This window comes from Octopus bimaculoides, chromosome 3 (genome assembly GCF_046866305.1).
Source record: "Octopus bimaculoides isolate indiv1 chromosome 3, ASM4686630v1, whole genome shotgun sequence".
Taxonomy (NCBI): domain Eukaryota; kingdom Metazoa; phylum Mollusca; class Cephalopoda; order Octopoda; family Octopodidae; genus Octopus; species Octopus bimaculoides.
Window position 1 is genome coordinate 65,837,906 of NC_142930.1, and position 24,809 is coordinate 65,862,714.

General features: G+C 35.9%; 1 protein-coding gene across 4 annotated transcripts in view; it reads left to right on the top strand.

The window, feature by feature from the left end:
* Positions 1–3,470: 3,470 nt before the first annotated feature.
* LOC106872305 (endosome/lysosome-associated apoptosis and autophagy regulator family member 2) overlaps positions 3,471–24,809 on the top strand; it is a 134,333-nt gene continuing 112,994 nt past the window's right edge. For all 4 annotated transcript variants that reach the window (XM_052966396.2, XM_052966394.2, XM_089349118.1 and 1 more), the window contains exon 1: positions 3,471–4,336. In XM_052966396.2, the coding sequence (XP_052822356.1) occupies positions 4,004–4,336 (333 nt within the window). In that variant the 5' untranslated portion in view covers positions 3,471–4,003. The remainder of the gene's footprint in view (positions 4,337–24,809) is intronic.

The following is a 24,809-nucleotide window of genomic DNA, read 5'->3' on the forward strand; positions in this document are numbered from 1 at the left end:
GCACTTCGTCAGTTACGACGACGAGGGTTCCAGTTGACCTGATCAACGGAACAGCCTGCTCGTGAAATTAACGTGCAAGTGGATGAGTACTCCACAGACACGTGTACCCTTAACGTAGTTCTCGGGGAGATTCAGCGTGACACAGAGTGTGACAAGGCTGGCCGTTTGAAATACAAGTACAACAGAAACAGGAAGAAAGAGTGAGAGAAAGTTGTGGTGAAAGAGTACAGCAGGGTTCGCCACCAACCCCTGCCGGAGCCTCGTGGGACTTTAGGTGTTTTCGCTCAATAAACACACACAACGCCCGGTCTGGGAATCGAAGCCGCGATCCTACGACTGCGAGTCCACTGCCCTAACCACTGGGCCATTGCGCCTCCACACACACACATATATCCATCTGTATGTCATACTTAATGCAAATATATCGCTTAAAGGCAAATTTACTGCGTCATCCTAATGTCTCATGAACGTTGCAGACGAAAATCGCCCAACAGCGGTGATGAGAAAGCAAGATACGCAATTCTACCTCGATGGGCTTTTGTCAGTATCATGTTCTTACTCTTTTAACTTGCAGCTTGCAGTGAGTACATGGTACAGACAAAGGCCAACGAGGCAGAAATGTGCATTTGGCATTCTCACCATTGCTGCTAGACGATTTCGTCTGTTACTGATATATTTGTTTTTAAACACGGTACGTCCATCAGACGAATACCGTAGTTAATTTGCTTTTTTGCGATGTATTTGTATGATTCACGAAATATGACAAATGGATATTTTAATTTAATACTGCTTTTGTTGCATATAACGGATAAAGTCTGTCATACCGGCCATGACGAAGGGAAATAGCCCTGAAACTCGAGTCGCCGTTATATATTTATATTTATATATTTATATATTTGATCCTTTATATTGAACGCTCAATATTTCATCTACATTCAATACTTTCTTTCATGGTGCCATCCATTTTTATTTTATTTTATTTTATATTGTATATTATATTATATTATATTATATATTGTATATTCCATATTCTATACCCCACATTAGTTCTGCAGGAATATAAATAAAACATAAAAAACAGACAGTGTTGGAACTCTTTTAAACAAAATAATATATTCCTCTATACACAATCATACAAAAAAACCACCTTTTTTGTATTTATTTTTACTCGCATATACATATATATATATATATATATATATACATATATATATATATATATATATATATATATATATATATATATATACATATCACGGAATTTTGTCAGTGAACAGGTCGCGGTCTCAAAACGACGAAAATATTTTGGCAAATTAAATTTAAATGCTGAAGTGAATCTAACGGTTTTTGTGTGTTTCTTAAATGGCTTATAAACACCTTCCACGCTACAATTGTTTTCGTTCCAGCACACGATCCCAGATCAGGTCGCTTGCTATGTAAGTACATCTCCGTAACACACACACACACATATACATACATACATACCAATCACATTAGAGAGGGGTGACAAAAACGTGAAAATAAAAATCCAAGAGAAATAAGTGAAGACATTTATTATGTATCAAATTATCGCTAAGCAATAATATTGTAGATTATAGTGAACAAATATGGTGTGCTATATGAAATATACAAATAAAAACAATATATAGCTGAAATATTTTCTCCGCATTGAAAAACTTAAGCATGGCGATATATGGTAATATTCTATTACGATAAAATTCATTGAATAATAAAAGTAGTATGAGATGTTTTATCTCATATAGAGTATAAGTAATACTTTTTTTTAAACATCGACACAAGTGGCAAGAAACAGTCGATTGCATGGATCTCAGTACTTGATTCTTATTATTGGCCATAGAAAGTGGTGAACTGGCAAAATCGTTAGCACACCAGATAAAAATGCTTTGCGGTATTTGCATCCATCTTTACATGCTGAGTTCAAATTCTGCCGAGATCGATTTTGCCTTTCCGGGTCGATAAAATAAGTACCAGTTGAGCACTAGGTCAATTTAATCGACTTTTTCCTCCCATAAAAAATTGCTGGCCTTGTGCCAAAGTTTGAAACCATTATTATTAGTCCTGGAAGAATGAAAGGCAAAGTTAACCAAAGATATATGAACCAGCACATAAAAGAACAAGCCTCCAAAAGGTTTCTTGATTTGTCAGGGAAAATTGGACAAGGTAGCATATATAGACGAGATCAAGGCTGGCTAGTAATGGAAAATGGTTTTAGAGACAAGAAGTACGCTTCAGTCCTTAGGTTTGGGAGAACTTTCATCTCGCCATGAGCTGAAAAGTAGACGAACGCTGTCTCCTGTCTATCCACTCCCGTTTCTGAGGTTGGAATGCTTTTGATCATAGACTAAATCAGATATTAGTAGATATTTTTTAATTACAACCTACTACATTCCTTAATAACTCAACATTGGTATTTATGATTATTACCAACATAATAAAAACGGCAGTAATTCATAGTTTCCAAATCTTTATGTACACACACACACACACACACCAAATCAACAGGCACCAAGGTAAAACTGAAACTAGAAATATATAATTATAATGAATTTTTAAAATGAATAAAATATGAGAACTTTTCTTTCAAGTGGGTATATAAATCGCATAGCTGTTGTCAGTAACAATGCTTTTGAAGGTAAGCCCCACGAAAATCTAAATCTATTAACTCAGTTACGATTTACCTTAGTTTATGTTTATGTAAGCCTATAATGCACATACGAAAGGTATGCACATCATTTCAGTCTCCTAGAAAAGAGAAAAAAAAATGAACAAACAATAACAAGAGTATTATAGAGTAGACAGAAGCTCCGAGCCCTCCCAGATCACAACAGCTTTGATTTCCCGTAGGAGTCGCTTCAATTTTATCCACAAAGCTTTAGCTTATAAAAAAAACGCATCATTATCAAAGCTTACTTAATTTTCCACCTTTAAAAATAAATGTTATGTTAAACAAGATATATAAAAGGCTGTTAAAATATTAAAAAAAAAATCAACAGATGATAGAATAAGACAACGAAGAAAAAGAATCACAAACTGTTAAGGATAATGAAGAAAAAAAAACAAAGAAACACCAAATGCACGAGAAGCAAATAGAGCTGTTGTAACATTTACAAGTTGAAATGTCTAACTGCGAGAAACTAAATCGTCTTGGTTTGATACAAACCACTAACCAACGCTGACGAAGCGTGCCGCACGCATACTTCGCGAGCTCTCGTCCAGCTGATCAATAATCAATTTGTTGTAGCTTATGTGCTTGCCTCTGCTGCTGCTGGATAGAGCTCTGTTTCTCTCTCTTTCTCTTTCTCTCTCCCCTTCCCTGTCTTCTGCCCACTCTCTTTTTTCTCTCTCTCTCCCACCTTCTCTCTTTCACATTATCTCTCTCTCCTGCGCTCTTACTCTCTTTTCCCCCCTCTCTCTCCCTTTGCCTCTCCTCCACACTCCTTCTCTCTCTCACATGTTCAGCTAGAATTAGTAGTGACTGCAATAGAAATGAGATAGATCGTCTTCCTTCGAACGACATTTACTGTGGTAACGAATAGCAGTGGAAAAACAAGAAAAAAAATATCACGACACAACAGAAAAAAAGAGAAAAAAAAGCAAAGGATTTTAGCAGTTGTTGCAATTACTGTTGCTATTTGTTTTTAACATTTCATTTATGATATTCTATTACAGTTAATATGCGTGGCTTTTTGAAGACTGAACGTAGTTCTCAAGCTACTACGGCGTTACCGCAAAACATTCCTACATAAAAAAGAAAAAAGAAAAAGAAAAAAACAAGACAAGAAGCATCACAGTCTGTCTATCTATACATAAATCACACTGACTTGAGGACGTGTTTCGAGGAAAAATACTATTAGAAAAACAAAAAAAAACAACAAAAACTGGCAGGGAAAGGAATTATTAATATTAATAATAAGAAGCTCCCGTGTGCAAGGTGCCTTCATTGATCTCACCCAACACCAGTGAACTAAAAACAATTTCCAATATGGTGTCATCATCATCATCAAAACCTGCATCATCCTCATCGTCATCAGCGTCATCATCATCATCACCATCGTCATCGTCATTATTATTATCACAATCATCATCGTCATCATCATTACCGTCATCATTAATGTCATCGCAATCATTAGCACAATCAGAAGCAACAGCAGCCTCACTATCGTCGTCTGTGGTTGTATTTTCGGCAGTAACCAGTCATCCGAATCGCCTGAGGAATTTGTTATTGTTTTGCACGCTTTTTTTCCTTTTCTATGCTGAAGGTCCTTGGTCCAGGCGTCTGTCAGCCTGGGCGAACAGTTTGCCGGAATGTCGGCCGGTAAGTACAAAAACCTTGTCAACTCTTGCTTTATCTTCTTCATTCATTCATCGCTTCACTGTTACAACGACGACAATTTTAGTAGGTGAGTCGGATTTAGTTGTCGTTGGCTGTTGTACTACAATTACTTCTGTGTGTGTGTGTGCATATATATATATGTGTAAAAATATGTGACACTTATTCAGTAGCCATGATAAAACTCCGAGTTTCCGATGCACCAGCATGACCGCAGCCACTTGGCTGAAACACATAAATAAATAAATATATACACACACGCACACACACACACGTGTGTGTATACTCACACACACATGTGTACGCGCTTGTATGGCCCGTGCACCCACACACATATATTCAGATTTACATTAATACACAGGGCTGTATACAAATAGTTCATATGGTGCTGCTCCATCATGACCGCAGCCTTTTGGGTGAAACGAGTAAAACAGTAACTTAGAGCATACACACACACGTGTATACACACACACACACACACACACACACACATATATATATATATATATATATATATATATATATATATATATATATATATACATGCTCTCAAAAGTTCACGCTTAAATTAAACTCTTTGCCGACAGATTATCTTGTTTCACACGAACGATTTAGTTACAACTGTTACGCACACACACATACACTCACACACATCTAGTTACATAGACGCTCTCAAACATACAAATCGCCTACAATAAATTTACAATTTTATTCCGCTTGTAAGCACACGCTTGCAATTATTTAACTTCCTTGTACATACATACATATATATATATATATATGTATATATATATGTGTGTGTGTGTGTGTGTGTGCGTGTATGAAATGATTTCGTTCAGGCATAGCGATACTAACAACCAGTTATCAAAACTTATATACGCATATATAAAATCATTTATCTATCTCTAAGATATGTATATATGCGCGCGCGTATGTGTGTGTATATTATCTGTTATATATTGCCAGGTGATAAATACGCATCAATAAAAGAAAAACAAAACAAATAATTAATACACACACATCACACACACACATATATATATATATACTCGCCTACAAATCAATGTTTATATCGATATATGCAGCAGAATCTTTCCACACCTTCAAGCAATACTAATTGCAGAGAGACATCCCTCTATCAACAGGAGTATATCAATGTCGTTCGTCTCTGTGTTATGTGTGGGTGTTTAAGTCTTACTTTCTCTGCTATCCTCTTCTGTCGCAGGCTGTGTTGATGTTGTTTAAAGGCAGATCATCTCTGATCGAACAGAGATATTCCAGCTGCGATCCTACTGTCTTTTTTTTTTTTTTTTTTTTGTATATGATTATAAGATCATATTCTGCAATGTGTCGTTGCTATGATTATTATTTATCAAGACGGCAGGGTGTGATTGGAGAGAAATTTGACTGCTATTTCTAGCATGTTGTACGACTGCTTAGTGGTTTTTCTCTTTGGCGATTCGCTTCGGGTCGTATTTGTGTAGTGGCATGTTGGTGGTCGGTACCATCAGCTTATCCCGCACTATGAATTAGGATCACTCACTCTCGCGCGCACGCATGCACACACTTTAATGACATTTATAATAGTTTATCCACCATCTCGGTGATGAGTTACAAACGTGTTTGAGTATGTGTAAGCTGTCATATCCTGTATACGTACATATATATATATATATATACGAGTATACAAGATAGATGTTAGTTTTTAAAAATGTGTTAGTAAATTTTATTCGTCACCAACATCGTATGTCGTCGTCTGTCATTTTAAATCCAGATAACGGGGTGGCAGTGCTAAGCAGGGATGTGTATAAAAACAAGGTTATTACCAGTTTAGTTATGCTTGGTACATATTCGAACCCGTAAGACACACACAGTGAATGGCTTTCTTATTTGAACTGATAAATAACCATGTATTTAAACTTAGAGGTTCGGAATAGATGTCCCATATCTCATGGTAAAGGAAAAGCTTACGGAGGTGGGAAAGCAATAATGTAAGAAATAAAAAATTTGAAGGATTTTGGGTGGGGATGGAAAGAACTGTTTCCAGAATCATACTGTTGTATGAAGCACATAAATACAGAAGATAGAAAAAGGTGGGGAAAAAGGGGGAAAAAATCTTCTACTTTGTGATGGATGCAAGAGAATTTAGCTGCTGTTACTAGCTAACCGTATCAGTTCTCCATTTAGAATTATATTTACCAACGTTGCCTACGAGATTCGGAAAGGTATGACTGCTATAACTTCCATTTCTCCTTCTACGTGCAATATGATGTTTTATTGTGCATGTAAGAAAGAAATTGTGTGCATCTACCGAGTGAATTTATTATTGGATTCGGTGGGTGTTTTATTCAGGGAGTACTTGATGTCTAATTGCATAATGTACAAAAAGAAAAGCAAAAAACAAACACAGGAATACGGTTTAATAACTTCGTTTAATATGTGTGTGTGTGTATATCTATATACACACACACACACTCACACACATACTTATCTGCATTTCATTAGGATTTATTGTAAATGCTCTTATAATAATTCTTATGTTTTAACATTCTAAGTGAGAAGGCAGCACCTTTTGTACTAAGTTAGGGCACCACCAACCTATTCTGACACTACATAAATGTAACGATACGGTAAGAAACGAATTGTCCAGGACAGATGAAGGGATTATGACATGGGAGAGAGAGAGAGAGAGAGAAGCTTAACATTATTTCAGTTGTGTTGCTTGATTCTATTCAGTTAGGTTTTCTTCAAATCAGTTTACTGGTTAACTGTCGATTCAGCAGTATTTCATGTTCTCAGTACTTAACATAAATCTTGTATACTGCCAAACAAACGTACAACATTTACCTAACCCTGTGTCACTTGCTCAGTTCACGTGTCAAGACGTGAGATGTCCATAAGTTAAAGTTATTTGATTCTATCGTGTGTGAGATTCGTGCCTGATCATCAATTCATTTCGAGTGTCATCGTCACTGTCATTATTAGTAGAAAATGGTCAGAGAGACCCTTATCGCGCTGTGTTAGAATGCCGTTGGGACCAACTTTGTCTTTCATCCTTCCCAGTTCGATAAAATATAGTAACCTGACAAGTCCTTATAGCTTACGTAATCCTCTTTAGAGTGTGAGGTAACTTTATAGAAGAACTAAAAAGGTTAGCAATGCCTTTTCCTGATTTATGTACCGTTACAATTGGTTTACTCAGGGGTGTATGATTGCTTCAACTATATTTCTTATTAAACTTTACTTGTCCAAGGAATTTTCATAAGTTTGTCCTAAATGTTCATGCTTATTTTCAGACATTTAGTTAGCTCTTGTTTCATACGTTCTGAGTAATATAAAACCTTCTTTTCATTAGTCTCAAGTAATTGGTGGTTTAAAAAAAAAAAAGGGAATGTGTCATATGTGATGCATAGACACTGGGGAAATACGTTCCGTATCTCAAACATGTGATACACAGGAGAGGCAAAAGGGTTAATGATGTTAGCAATACCCTTCTTGGCCCTGATACGTTGCTTTCGTCCAGCACTAACCGGAAAGGATTATTCTGTGTTGACGCTTTCGGTTCCTCTACTGGTGCTCTCGCACTGAAACAGAACTATGACTTATAGCGTCTAACAGATTGCACATGTACTTGGAGCGTACACTTTAAGACCCTTACTCCATCAAAACCGTTGGTTTATTCTTTTCTAAATCAAATAGAATGCAATCAAACGAATTTTGGGTCGTCCGACTTGGGATTTTGGCTTACTACTACTCTCAGATTTAACCACCAAGTTGATTATATATGTAAGATGGTTTCATCTCCCCTGTTTTTGCTACGACTACCGTATTACCTGCCTGATGAAACTGAGCTTTATAAATATACAACAGCTTTATTCTCTCTCACTCTTAGTATGCTCCATTAGCTTGAGGTATGCCTTGAATTATTCTTAAAATTCACCTGGAGTGTTATATTCCACGGAGCAGGAATGCAGCTGAGCAGTTTAGAACCAAAAAGCAACGCGACATATCATCCACGTTCCGCGAAGAGTCAAAACTTATTCAACAGTAAATTTCTCTCAAGAAGATTGCCTGGAGAAACTTATAAGGTGAACCCCTTATATCTGCTGATTATGTCAAACTACAGTTACTTACTCTTCTTATTGCAAGTAATTTTGTTTTAACTTGCTGAAGCTATAAAGCCATTGACAATGGGCCTTGTAGGATATTACATAAATTCTGTCCCTTTGCCCCACTAACATTAGACATTGCCCGTCACCAAACTCTGATTGTCCTTTGAATATATTTTCTTATTTCACGGACGATGAATGATAAGTCGCTGCTGCTTACTGGTTTTGAACTGCTCAGCTCATTCCTGCACTGTGAAATGTAACACGTCTGATGAATTTTAAGGAAAATTTAAGACATACCTCAGATATCAACAATTTTTACATTAAAATTCTAGCTTTCTAGTGTTATTTGTAGTATTATTTTATGTGTACTGTGTATCAGCTCTCTTTGAGTATGGTTGTCTTTTTTTTTATGAAGATATTCACCTTCTCCCAAATTTGTGGTCCTGCTTTACCGTTAGAAATTATTATGATGGCAGTATCTGATAGAATCAGAAAAGCGTCGGACAAAATATTTTGCTGTAGTGTTTCTACCCGTGCTTCACCTTTCATATTCAAATCCAATTGAGGTTAACTTTACTATTCTTCCTTCAGAAATTGATTAATAAAATACCATTGAAATCGACTGTTTTACTTTCCCCAAATCTTTGCCGTGTACCTATGTTAGAAATTATTATTATTATTGAAGGCATACAAGATGGTGACAGGAGTATCATTAACTAGGACAAGTCAGTTGGCTTGTAACCTGACAATTGGAGATGCAAGTTTACGTCGATCAGCATCGTGCCTTGTTGGATCCATAGTCATGTTAAAATAATTGAGACCTAGTTCAAGCAAAACCTCCAGATCGATAGGAGCCGGGACGAAATTATTTACAAAGTAGACAGTCTCATCCAGAAATAAACTGAGAAGAAGCTGTCCCTGAAAAGTTGGGTTGAAATGGTGAACGTATACATCGCTTCCATCATTTATTACTATCTGACTGTCGTGCCTTTTCCCGATTTTCATCTGACCAGAATGGAAGGTCTGCCCCTAGGCTCTCTTGTGTAAAGAAGGCCGTTCCAATGATCAAAAAGCTCATCTGCCGCTAACGTCTTCTGCACGGATAGCTCGATAAACTGTGGCTGATGATGTGCGGGCATGTACCGTGGCAACGTCATCATCTGAGATTCTTGGACAATCAGTAGGAATGTTCGCCAATTGTCAGACTCGTTTTCCCACAGTTCAACTCTTTCACTGAGTTACAGCCCTGGGTCTTGCAGTTATCAAGAACCCTAGATACCTGGTATCTGGAATGTTGTCACACGCTCACATTTGTCTGCTATTCAGGCAGTACAGTCGGTGGTGTACCAACCATTGAAGACTGGCAGTGGGTAAGAGCGGTGACATTCTCAAGGAGATTCTGTGTGTTGATGATGATCAACCGAGAACTTTCTGGTTGAGAACTATGGACTACTTCTTGAAATCACTGGTCCAGCAATGCTCCGAAGATAGTAGAGAGTTAGTAATTTGGGACAAACCTTATGGATCCGGTAACACTGTCAGCCGGGCCTATCCAACATACGCACAGGGCAACGAAACTTTCTGCATGCATTCTTCCAAATGTTGCTGAATTGTGAAAATATGCTAAAAAAAAAAAAACTGTTGTCGTATATGAAACGGATCTAAATATCGGCCAAATTCATCGTGAAGATCAAACGAATTTTGGAACAGTTTTGTCTACTTGCTAGCAAGATTGAAAAGAGTGAAGTTAAACGCTTTTCTTTTCGTTAAATTTTCACTTGGAAAGAAAGGTAAGGGGAAGAGAGAGAAAGAGAGAGAGAGAGAGAGGGGAGCTGATTTCCCGGGAATTTGTAGAAAGGTTGGGTAGAATGGTGTGGAGGGAGCTTCTATCAGCGTGTATCTGCAACTTAATTCTATATCATTATGATTTCTTGATTAGTAGTATAGGTGGCTGTATCTGCATTGAAATGTCTCATTCCATGCCTGTTTTCCTTTTCCTAATCGATTCCATGTAAACTCCAACGTTCTTTCGTAATTTATTCCTGTAATATCTCTTCATCGCTCTTGAAGTAAATTTTAATTTTTATTGGATTGGCAGAATCGTTAGACAAAGTGCTTTGCGACATTTCTTGGCCCTTTAAATTCTGAGTTCAAACCTCGTCGAGGTCAAATTTACCTTTCATCCACCCGGGACCGATAAAATAAAGTCCCAGTCAAGTACTGAGGTCGATTTAATCCAGTAGTTCCTTCTCCCCTAATTTCGAATTTTAGGACTTGTGCTTATGCTAGAAACATTGTTATTATTATTACTATTATTATCGAGCGAGAGAGCAGTGCATGCCATCAATGTGACACGGGTAAAATATACGAAGCCCAGTATACCCACCATGACTACCCGTCTGATAAGGGTACACCAGGCGCATGCATCACAACCATATGTGCGCGACATGGTGATCTCATATCAAGATAAACAACGCATGACCTTGCAGATGGGGCCCAGTTAGAATTTCAGCTCGAGTAGCCCATCCCACGTAAAGGTCCCTGAATAAGGTTTGTTTAAGGATGTTGAACAAAACACCCATGTTTCCAGAGGTGAATTATTCAAATCTCAAAGACTTCCTCTCAACACATGGCTATGATGCTTCCCCACTACTTCTGCACGTGATATGAGATGCACATACTGTTAGCCATTAAGGGACATGTTCAACTGGTTAAGGTCAAATATCTGACTAGCAAATCTGTGGTAATGAGCAGAATATTTGCTGTAGCCCATCTTTTATACCAAGACAAAACAAGGTACATGATAACACTCACAATAAGTTAAGATCCAAAGCCATGACAGCCACTACCTGTTACTGTATCACTGCATTGACAGCTACTGCCTGGTATTATTATTATTATTATTATTATTGTTGTTGTTGTTGTTGTTATTATTAAGATGGTGAGCTGGCAAAATCCGCAGCGGCATTTCGTCCGTCTTCACATTCTGTGTTCAAATTTTGCCGAGGTCGACTTTGCCTTTCATCTTTTCGAGGTTGATAAAATAAGTACCAGCAGAGCAGATATATTTGACATACCCCTCCCCCGAAATTGCTAGCCTTGTACCAAAATTTGAAACCATTATTACAGTGCATATTATTGGAATCTTTAGAATGTCCGGAAAAAAAATGTTTTGCAGTATTTGGTCTGGCTCTTTACATTGATTTCAAATCTCAACAAGGTCGACTTTGTTTTTCCACCTTTCGGGACCGATAGAAATAAGTACTAGTTGAGTACTAGGGTCGACGTAATCGACTAACCTCCTCCCACTTCTAAATTTCAGGCCTTGTGCCTATAGAAGAAAGAGATATTTTCATCATCAATAACAACGAAGTAAATCTTTATGTAACTGAAGTAGTTGTTAAATCACCTTCAGTCTTTAAAAAATAGATACGTTGAGCCTGAAAAAGAGACTGGAATTTTAGCATTGGAAGCATTTTATAATAGGCTTTCATCATCAATGATGAACTGTGTCTAAACAACATAGACATTATCAAGCCTCAGTTTGGTATATGTATATTCGCCGTGAACCTAGTGCTTGAACTCTGTTTCACATGTCTACTGGATCTTTAACGTCAGCCTTCATTCATCTCCATTCTTCCCCACTCGCAATCATTATTGTAAGGTTTCAAAACTAATAAATATTAAAGGATTATTTTGTTGCAATTGCCAAAGCAATCGACACCACCAACCATCACCGCTGTCATCATTGTCGATGCGTCTTATTAATTCACTACGATGACATTTGCAGCAGTTCTGCAATAGTTAGTTTTATGGTTGGGCTTGTCGCAATTATTTGCAACTTAATCTGTTTTCGCCGTGAAACGACACCCACATTTTCCTAAACGTGTATTATCATTATTATTATTATTATTATTATTATTACTCGTCCAGTCAAGCTTTTCTCGTAATTCTAGTTACGGAATATTTTCTTCGCCTGTCATTGACAACTATTCGTACTAAGGTTTCATTTAATCAACTTGTATTTCTCTCTCTCTTTTTTTTTTGTTTTTTTTGCATAAGTTATTGCTGAGGAAGATTGTCATCGTTGGCTATCATTAGTGATAATGAATGAGGTGCTTACTCTGTGTCCATCTATGATTCTTATGTATTTATCTTTTTTTTTTATGAGCATGTGTATGTCAGCATTTATATCTGCATTTATATCTGTAATCATCATCATCATCATCGTTTAACGTCCGTCTTCCATGCATGGCTATTATGTATTCAAATATTTACGTGAAATGTATGTTACAACAGGAGGTGACAAGTTCAAAAGAAGCGTTGTCTGGCTACTTAGAATTAAGACCTCAAAAATAATTCTGATAGTGAATAAAATATTTAATCCATAATCGAAGAGCCATAGGCAAAACAATATATTTTGTCGCATTAACGATTAAGGATTGCGCGCGCACGCACGCACACATGCGCTTAGAAGGTTTGCGGAATGTATTTGCATTGAAGATTGTGAATACAAATAAGCAAAAGCCTTATCTTTACAGCTGTTTCGGATGATGAACAGTTATTGGTGTATAACCATGTAAATTATGTATAATAAAGTCTTACAATATCTTAGGTGTATGGAACAACACGATTTTTCTTTTTGAAATCCATAAGGTGAAATCATGTTGTCCTCACTAGATTCTAACGAATAGCGTAGCATCGAACAGTGTATATAAATATACACAGTGTATATAAATATACACAGGCCTTCTAAGAATATTGCTGTCCTCGTACTTCGTGAACAGCTGCAAATCAACGGCTGTTGTGGAAAAAAAAAAAATAAACGACGAAATTCCGTAAGGTCGACGTTCAGGAAAGGAACGAAAGACTGGAATGGTGGATACAGTATACATGTTGAAAAGAGAAGAGATGAATGAATCGGGAGTATTTGAGTAGGGATGGCTCAAGACAAACCATCTCCGAGGGGTAGAAGCTACAGTAACGGCTGGCACAATCGTTAGCACGCCGGGCGAAATGCTTTGCGGTATTTCGTCTGCCGTTACGTTCTGAGTTCAAATTCCGCCGAGGTCGAAGTAAACGACTTAATCCCTTTGTTTGTCCCCTCTATGTTTAGCCCCTTGTAGGCAATGAAGAAACAAGAAGCTACAGTAACAGTGGTAGGTATGGCAGAAATACGGACAGCACGTTTGTGAGCTAGTGTTTGGTGTATCTGTAAGCGTCTTCCTGCCAAGCAGTGAAGTGATATTTCTTTGAATGCAGTGTAATATGTTTGTGTGTATTAGCAACATCTCCCAAAAAGAACTACATTCAATAAATCGAAATAAGTTTATAGTAGGATTAATTGCTTTTCTGATTGAAGATTTTAGTAAATCTGTCACTGTTTTCGTTACCCTTTTCTGTTTTCGTCCAGTCTCTTCATCCTTATATCTTTCCTTTCACAACACACCCTGTTGTGCCTATTTGAGAGTTAAATTCTCATGGTTGTCAAGTTTTAGTGGCGTGCAAAATAATACTTTGACTCAAAATACAGCATGAACAATGGAGCATGTGTAATCCGATCTTTGGAGAAGAGTTAGTAGTTGTTGAGGTTGATGTATTTTCTGGCTGTGAAGAGGAAAGCTGGGATCTATTTCAAAACGGGGGCACCAGTTTTCATTTATGTTTTATGTAGTGTTTTTGGTACCGAAAGACTTTCAAACTTCGTATACTTATCTATTTTGTGTTATAGAACAGAAAAAAATTTTTGTATTCGAATTTATTTCATGTAAAAAATTGTCTTATTTCGATAATTTCTACTAATCACTGACGTCTATTCAGTTGAAAACAGTTAGCGCTGTAACGGTGTATATCGTATTAATCCCCTAACCCTAACCCTAACTAGACTGTTAACCCTAACCCTAAAACTAACCCTAACTCTAGAATCCGAACTCTAAAATTGTTACACACATAGATACGCACAGCGTAATTTATTATATAAACAATATATGCGTATAAATTACGATTAAACCGGATGAAATATGTCACAGGGAATAACATTTTTATGACCGCCCAGCAGTAACTCTATTGAGCTGAATAGACGTCAGTGATTGGTTGAAATTACAGAAATACGACAACTTTAACATGGAATAACTTGCGATGTACGTTTTTTTGTTAAGAAGACTAAGAGTAAAAGATGTTTTATATGACACATTCTACCAGTGTCCCAAGTTTCAAAGTGTTTCGTTATTGTTTCGTTAAGAAAATACTGGTGCCCCCGTTTTGAAATAGATCCGAAAGCTGGTCTTTTTGAAGAATTATTTCCTATGTTGAGGATGTGCGTTGTCAGGGGAGACCCTTAGTAATGGCGAGACCTTACATTTGAAGTAATACTGAGGGTTCTAATTGGTTGTGCTGTTCATGTTTTCATGTTTAGATGATAGGGGAAGTGTGATAACGTGTTATTTTAAATATCCAAAAAAGCAAAATGCATTAAACCCTTCCCTTAAATTATGTTTTACATTTCCTCAGTAAACAGAAATAGATCAATAATTCCATAAGTTATATGTATTCACTTACATTTATTCATTACGTTGAAATCTGATGAAATCGTCCGACACCATTCTGTTCGTTTATATATATATATATATATATATATATATAAAATCAAGAAAGACATTGCTATGCTGATGATGCCTTTGAGGCAGAAATACTTGTCCGTTGCCGTTCCTTGCCCCCATAGGAATATCGGATATGCTTTCTTATGTACCATGTTCATTGAGAATCTATATTATAGGAAGCATGTTTCTCTATCACCCCGTTAGTCATATGCTATCCTTGCATCAAAATGATTTTCAAGTATTTTATGTGGAGAAACGAACTAAAAAACAGCGAATTTACATATGCAGCGCAAGAAAAAATAAGGTTTATGTTTCATTTTTGTGAATGTTTGTTTTACCTCGTTCGTCGTTAAAAAAAACATGAATATTTCACTCTCAAATACACTAGTAGGCTGTTTGAAAACCTAATTAACTGCACTATTCGTCCTGAGATAGTATCTCTTCTTAATGTACAGTGTTAAAAAACACAAAAATATGGCAGTCGCAGACGAAAGTCACCCAATAGTGGTGGTAGCATTGCTAAAATCACGTTTCTGTCTGGTGAGCTTCGTCAGCAGCAAGTATCCACTGGTAATTACATGCTAAGACAAAATCTGCCGTTACTGATATAGTAAGACAGTGATTGAAAAATCACTGATGTCGCAGTTAGCCGACAGGTTGTATATAAATTCGTTACAGCAGAATTATTTAAAAATAGTAGTGGATATTTGCGACTGGCGAAGCCCAAAGAGGCAGAAATGCGAATTTAGCTGCTGGACGATTTCTTTCGTGTGTTTTTAACATTACATCACGAGAAACATTATTTCAGGTCGAATTAGGCTTTCAATTGATTAATTTGCCTTAAGTATAATACAGAGATTGCTAAATTAAGGAATTTTTTTTTATACCAATTCATACATGAATAATTGATTACATGGTTTAATTAATTATGGGGCGGACTTTAAGAATCGACATATTGAAAATGGCCTTTTACTTGGAAATTGAATGAATAATGGTCATGTTTTCAATAAATAATTTAGTTTTCTAATACTGACATTTTGCTATACAGATATCTCCTGTTCATATGATTTAGAAAAAAATCTTAGTTCTGTAATGCTGTTGCTGTTGAAAACTCGAACCAGTACTAGAATTGATGGCCCTTATTTTTTTTTCCTTTTACGATGGGAATTCAGTAACATTATCATGATTGATACTATCTGTATGAAATTCGAAGATGCGATAAAAACATTAAGGAGTTTCCGTTTATTCTACAATAGAAAATAAAATTATCCAACGACGTAATCATTAATTAACAGAAGTGTTTAATTGAAAAGACTTTCACTTTCTACTTGTCGATTCTTGAAGGTCGCTAATTATGATTATAATGATGTTTATACTAGCTATTATACAATAAATGGTCAGTCACCAATCGTTATAAAATTTTTATTTACTTTTATGCTGCTACAGATTTAAATAATTTATTACTCACTAATTTAGTTTATGATGTCATTAATTTTACAGAATTTATAATATCTAATTGGTTTTAATTAGTTTTTTCTACTGACATCTTGATAACTGAAACAGCTAGATATGGTGATCTTTGAAAATAGCATTCAACTTTCTCTTTGTCAAACTTATAGTTGTTGCATCTCTGGTGGCTGCAGAAATATTTACTCATGTTTCGTTTGTTTTTACTTTGTGTTGCGACCAACTTTGTCTTTGGGGATATATTTACGCCATTAAGAATTGTTTTTGCTGTCGTAAAATAAGGTGTAATTGTATTAGATTGTTTATAATTTAAATTAGTAGCAAAAATAACAGATTGTGAGCAATCTGATGCATTGACATCCGTCTTGAGCGACAAAGAAAATGAACACAAAATTCTAACAGTAATGTATATGAACAACAAAAGAATTGCACAAGAAACACACACACAACACACGCACACACACACCTTAATTGTGCCAAGAAATATGAGTAATAAAGAGTTTGATTGCAGTAGAACATTAAACAATCGTCTACAAGTAAAATGATATTAGTATTTAAAATTATTTTATTAATTTGGTTCTGGAGGAAGAGATTGTGTCCATATGGGGTCGTCTTGAACATTTGGAAGTCAACGGATGCAGGATAGGCATGTGCAGAGATGGAATTTCAGAAGGACGTTCTAGGAAGAAAGAATTGGAAAGAATAGTTTGTTCGGATTCTAGTAGAATTGGAGGAATTGAGGAGAGACGAATGAGGCGAGAATACCCGAGAGGCAGTGATAGGAGACCATCCATTTCCTAGGAGTTGGGATCTCCTTACTGTCAGTAGGAGAGGCAAAGTGAGAGAGAAAAGAAGAGAGGAACCAATATGTCTATAGACCAAGGTTGGTTGGAGTATGTTTGTAAATGACTTCGAACCAATTAGTTGAATTAGCCTTTTTCGGGATGCGGTCGAAGATGCTTGTTAGAGCAGTACTTCATTGTAGGTCCCCTGGGCTTTGCAAAGGGTCAATTATTGTGGAAGGATGAAGATAAGGGCCAGTTTTTGAGATGCATCCTTTGCCTGTTAAGGAATAGGATGTTCGTTCGGAGAGATGCTCAGTGATTGAAGCAATTGTAGCGATCGCGATGGTTCCATATACGTCTACTGTTCTCTTGATATGTGCAAATGTGTTTTGCAGCCGAAGGAGATGAAATGTGCATGTCTCCATTAGGATCTATTTTCCAACTTTATTCATGGAGTCATTAACGATATGACATAAATGGTGTTGGAATATGGAACGTTAAGGTATTTAACAAGAGTGAAAATGGGCTGTTATGAAATATCAACCATAATCATGATGGTGAATAAACGTACCCACTTCCTAAATAAACGCCAGCACCTAGCGTTTATATCCCCACCCAGTATTCATACCACGGTACAACAGTCACCGTGCGCGCACGCGTTATTGCGTTCAGATTTTGCTCTCAAATTCTAGAAACCGTAAATTTGGGTTTTGGGTTCCAAAATAATTGAAGATTTTTCATTTGAATAAATATATTTTCGTAACTAAAACAAATTCAAGATATTGAAATAAAGTAACATAGCAATATTTACGTGAAATGTATGCGTGTTACAGGAGGTGACAAGTTCAAAAGAAGCGTTGTCTGGCTACTTAGAATTAAAACCTCAAAAGTGAAGACAGTGTCCAGAGCCAAATGATTTTTTAATCCTCGACGTTTGAGACGTTCGTGGGAGCTGCACCCGGAATATTAAGCTATGTAGAATGTTTACAAGTATTTTGGGCCGTTAAATTGGTTCTAGAAGAAAAATACCCGTATTTTCTGTGTAGTGTGTAAGTGAGGTCGTGTATTTAACTAATTTTGATTATTGTCCATTTGCTTTTGTAGATTTCTTGTGGTAAATTGTATTAACGAATAAAATAATCGGTTACTTGTGTAGGTATGCCAAAATAATAAAAAATATTACAAGTTTCTGTATTTAATAATGTGTGCTTATAGTGCGATATAATCAGTTTCTGGTTTGTAGCCAAATTTAAGATTTGTTTATATATATATATATATATATATATATATATATATAAACACATTTTCTATGTCCTTGTTTTCAAAGGGGAGATAAGCACCTCCACCCAGCAAAGCCAGCATCCAGAGACTAGTTTCAGAGTCATTACTCATCATCAGTCTGGAGTAGCATGGCTTGTTAGCTGTCGATGCTTATTCACCATTGAAAACATATAGATGTTTATCTCCCCTTTGAAAACATAAGGACACAGAAAATGTGTTATGGCCAACTGGAAACGGTGTTTCCTAGGGCTAAATAGCAGTAGCATTCTTCCCTTTCATGGGACTGCCACATTAAATTGGCAACATAGCATGACTTTATCGTGCTACTACTGTATAAATCTCTCCAAGAAATTTAGAAATGCAATATATATATATATATATATATATATATATATATATATATAACAGTCTGTGCGTTAGGACACTGAAACTGCTTAGAAAATTTCTGATAAAAATGTATTAGATCGATCTATGGTCGCTATTTGTTACTGATACATAATGGTGAGACCTATTTTTCTGTTTAATCTTGTCACTTCAACAAGTTGTTTCTGTGATTTCTGTAATTTATATCGACTAGATTTCACATACATGCATATGTATGCAATCGTTCATATTAAGCATACATTCATATGTAATTGTGAATATTTACACAAACTATGTACACATACTAATTTTATTACTCCCATTCTATTTTATTCACACACTTCTCTCCGACATTCAACACAAATCTATTCCACAAACGAAACATAACACTCTTATAGGCGATTCTGTCAATCACTATAATAACGTTTCCACATCAAAGTGATAGATAATAAATATGGGGGTTTTGTTGAAGATATTTCTCCACAAAATCATGTTTATCGATTTGGACATTAGTTGATAACCAGTCTGAAGATTTACACTTATTTTATTCCCATTTAACATTTAGATTTGAAAATATGTTTGAAGCATGGGCATTTTTCTTTGTTCCTCGTCTCAGACGAGATTGTAGAGACAATTCAACTTGAAACAGTACTTCAGCATTATCTGTACACGTATACAAACTGCATATACATATTTTCTCATGCACCTATTTCTAGACACGTACATAAGGACATACGCATCTATAACTTTGTTAATTTTATCCTTTAAGTCATGTTAGTTGCATTTTTTTCTCTGTCATGTGTATATATATATATATATATTCATTACATTGTGATCGAGCTAAATATTACCACATATAAAATTCATAATTATTAGACGTAACAAGAAACGATAAGCGAAGGAGTGGAAATATATAATTGACTATTTTGTTCTGACATCCTATTTCCTTTGTTTTAACTATTTTAACTAGGCGTCGGCAAAGTGGTCGACATTGATCCACTGGGGCTCTATCCAAAGGGTCGATAAGCACTTGAAATGATTGACAGCATTAGTGGTACTGAATTATTAGTGAACTGAATTTGGATGAGCGCAGTAATTTAAGGCTAAAACTCACAATTTTCCAACCAAATATCGATGCAATAATATTCACCAAACACATATTTCACATTAAATATTTCGACTATATCGGTATAATACGACTGAATTTTTATTGATCTCTAACAATTTCGTTAAGTATTTTCACCAAATTTCTTAAAATATTTATTAATGAGCAATAATGACACAAAAGAACGAAAGAATTTTTATTGATTATATTTTTTAATTTATTGTACAAATTCACGTGATGTGGGGGCGATAAGTTATCAACAATTTCACGAAGAGGTCAGTGATTTATATCATGAAAATCAATTGTCAACCCTGATTTATCACGTTTTTTATTACTAGCAAATCTACTCATCAACGATGGAAGCATAAAATGAGGGGGTGGGGAAGTCATATCAGCAGTATGTATTGAGAAATGTGTAAATGGACTTGATAGATTGCTGGGTGATGTCTTAGAGAAATCACATTATTGTTGGTAATACACCATCCTACAGCAGCTATATAACGTATTTGCAACCAAGTGACATGTGATGATTCAATCCCGAATTGAAATAGGTTCTCATGAATGGTTACGTAGAGCACTCCTCACGAAAGCCAGAGCTTCTTTCGACCACTAAATAAAAAGTATTTAAAAAAGAGTGTTATTTAAGATGTACTTTTATTTTAGTTGCTTACACTATTTTACGCTTGTTTATACTCTTATACATTCAAAGCTCACAAATTTCCTTATTTAAATCAATATGATTACAAAACTTCTTTGTAGGCGATATTTTCTGTTTGGTTGACACTAATTCTGGAGTCCGTTGTTCTACTCATAAGTGACGTATAACTAGCCGTGTGTAAACATCGGAGTGGGTAAAAATACATCTGGCCCTGTGCCTTGTTTGTTGTGAATGCGCGAACGGAATCTTTAGGGTTGCAAAAAATCAAACTAAGGCTATGAGAATAATATCTGGATGTTTTGGTAGTATGGGTTATTTTGATTGACAAAACTGAGATGTAAATAACAGCCGTTTCGATTAACTTTTTCGAATCCTGCTCGAGACTGACATGACACACTTCAGTAACCACTGAATAATCACACTATATTCTATCACACACTTTTTCCATTTTATTTTCGCTATTAACCGTCCTCGCGACCCCCTTCATATCTGCGATGGAGCTACGAACTATACATTGAAAATTCAGAGTTATTCGTGGTCAGTGAATTTTTGATAAAAATGCAAAGGTGGTTTATGATTCAAAAATCGATATCCATGAAATAATCATACTTTCTGATTTTTTAATGCTAAAAACCTTCCTGACGACTGTCTTTGTTATCTCGAAAAATATCGTAACCATTGGTCTGTAGGAAAGTGGTTATACACCATTAGGTGTACACCGCTTCCGTACATTAAATTTTTAGAAGAAACAACGGAACGCAGATTCTGAACAACATAACAATATTTATTTACAGTGGAATTCAGTTCACGCTTGGAGGGAATTCGGTAGCTCGTCGCCCTCGGTTACTGAGACGCCTTCTGAATGATTTCCGTGGTTATTTGTGAAGCTCTGGTGCTGACATGTGAGAGAGCTCTGTTGGACGTCTTGGCTCGACGGAGATCAGTCAACGAAGAGACTGAGAAAAGGCGCCAAAGATGGGTGTTGAACTCTATGCATGCGCATGAGACTTCCTGTATTCCTTCCGGAACTAGTCCCTGCGCATGCGTGGATAAAACTCCGGACATTGAACATATAACAGTCGTCTGCTATAAGGTGTCACTACAGGTCCAACCGTTTGGCTGTGAAGAGGTAACAGACAAAGAGACAGACAGACGGACATAACGCCCATTATAGGAAGATAGCAAATCTGCCCATCTACGATGGGAAATAGAGGGATAGTATCGCAAATCTAAACCCTCTAAATTCACGAACTATATAGTGGAGTGTGAGAGAATCCAAAGTTAATCCTCGTCACTGGAAGTTTAACAAAAAAAAATCAAAGGTAATTCATTAATACAAAACTCAATATCCACTAAATAATCATACTTTTTCACTATTTTCGCTAAAAACTTTCCTCGTTACTTCCTTCGTAATCCCGACAAACATCGTGATCATCGGTTCAGCTGTTTGACTGTGAAGAGGAAACAGACAGACATAACGCCCATTATAGTAAGATTTCGATCAGAATGACATGGAAATAATTTGGCATTCTTTCGTTTTAACCCCAAAGAAAAGAATGCCAATAATCTATTGAATACCACAAGCCCTTATTTTCTCAAGTGTATCTAGGGCTACTTTATTCAGTATGTTTTTCAATGGATGTATAGATATATACATACATACAAATATATAATATACTTGTAATGCATTCTGGCGTTGCCCAGGTATTATGATCTACAGCCACATTGTATTATTTCTTCCTTTCATATGGGCAGAATCGGCACAGCTGATACATAGTGAACTGGATTACTGGCGTAATGGAAGTTGTTTGTTTAAAAGTGAAGGGGAGGAGGGTACAATTTGTATGGGTTTGCATGAAAGGGTTTTCTGTTCTTAAGTAGGATCACAAACTATGTATTGTTTCATCGCATAAAAGGGGGTTAATACGATTTTGCCCAGAAATCACGTTTTTAAAATTTTCATTTCCACTCATCCTCACTGCAGTTTCTTAATTTGTAACTTTTTTGGATTTTTTTTTTTTATCCACGTAGAAAATTACAGAGATTACGAATTTGGGAAATATGTATTTTTTTCTTAAAGAAACACTCAATGCCCCTTCCCCCACCTCGCCCACTCATCGCCTACTCACTTTCAAGAAGCTAAAATCTCCCAATTCGTCTGATGTTTCATGCATGCATAGAATTGTACTGAAATAGCAGACATAAAAAATACCAGATCACCACCAGAAAACCCCAGCATGCCAGAAACGACAGCTAAACAACATTATTTCTGAAGAAACTTCCCTGTTTTCCAAAAAGCTAAAAGCGAAACATTGGGAGTTTGTAGCTTTTTGAAAGAAGTGAGGTGATGGGTGGATATTTGGGAAGGAGATTTTAGTGTTTCTTGAACAAAAAAGGAAGAAGAAAATTCTTAAAGATTCATAATCTCTTTTTTTTTTTTCTACATGGATTACCACGAAGAAAATTTCGAAAAGAGTAAAAAAGTTAAGAAATTGGGGTGGGGTGGAAGAAAATTAAAATATTGAGAATATGTTTTTTTTGGCAAAATCCTAATCTCCTGTATCGATAACATATGAATCGGAAGAAATTTAAGAAGAAAATAAGTGCGGTGGGGGTGGGTGCAAATGTCACCTCAGGCATGCTAGAAACAATAGGTAATGAACAGGATTTCTGGGAAAACTCTCTTTTAAGTTTATATCAAAGACCAAGTTTTTAAATACACTCATCACAAATACAAATTACAGAATAGAAAAAGGTCATTTCAATTGGATTTGAGCCGTAATTTTGCATGTGCACACAACCAAAAATAATCTAATTCATACATAAGTTTTACCGTGTGTGTGTGTGTGTGTGTGTGTGTGTGCCAAAGGAAGTTATTTTATGGCATTCTTTCATTTGAAGCAGCAAAGTTGTAAACTCAGTCATATGGTTGATCATATGTGATCATAGGATTGTTCATTAATTGGCATCCAGCTTGGCACCAGCTATGAAGGGAACAGAAATTGAAAGAGAGGAAAAAGTGAAAAGGTGACTTTTACTTTGAAGTGAGAGCAGAAAGTGAAAGATGTATGTACATGAAATGGACATGTATGTGTACATGAGAAGCTGTGTATTATCATATATGTATTTTTTTGCATGTATGTGTAAGTGGCACTCACTTAATCTCTCTTACACACATTATCTTTCATATACATGTACATAAATACATATGTATATATCTTTTTTATATGTGTGCATGTGAGAGAGAGAGAGAAAGAGTGAGTGACTGTATTTCCTCATAACATATAGAGAAATGGATGTCTTTTAATGAAATTTGTTTGGCTGTGGTTTATTTTAATACAATATTTATATATACATTTTCATAAATGTTTGTCTGAGTAGAATTCTATGCATCAGACAGAAGTTAAACATTAGAAGCAGATCGAAATACTGCCTGAAAATGACCTCAAAATTGTGTGACCTGACCTTGTTTCTGAGATTATTTCAGTAGTGAAAATTAGTTGTTGTGCCAGAAACCTAGTTTATTTGGTAGATAGATAAGCAGCTTTCTTTGTTATAGTACAAATGTGACTAATTCAGAGAAATGTTACTTTCATTATTTACATATTGTCACTCTCGTAATGCAACACTTAGTAATTTTGGTTCAAATTGAAAGTGTGAAACTATTTTCCCTTTCTAATGAAACATGGTCATCGTAGAGCAGTGTATTTCAAATAACTATAGCTGGTTATTGAGATAATGGAGAAAATATGTAAAGGAAAATAAAGTTTATTTGGTAGCCAAAAAATTACTGAGTCTTTTGGTACTCCATAGGTCAAAATCGGCAACTCAGTTTTCAAATGCATAAGGAACATACGCGCACACACACACACACACACACACACACACACACACACATACAAACTCTTTTTATATATATATATATATATATATATATATATATATATATATATAGATATAATGATTTGAAGGAGAGTTGACTTTGTGATTGATGCTACACAGACCCATGTCAGTCATGATCCAGCAGGCCTATGGTTAAGGACTGTCCAGTCATGCCCATCTCATATTATTTTTTTAATAGCCATATT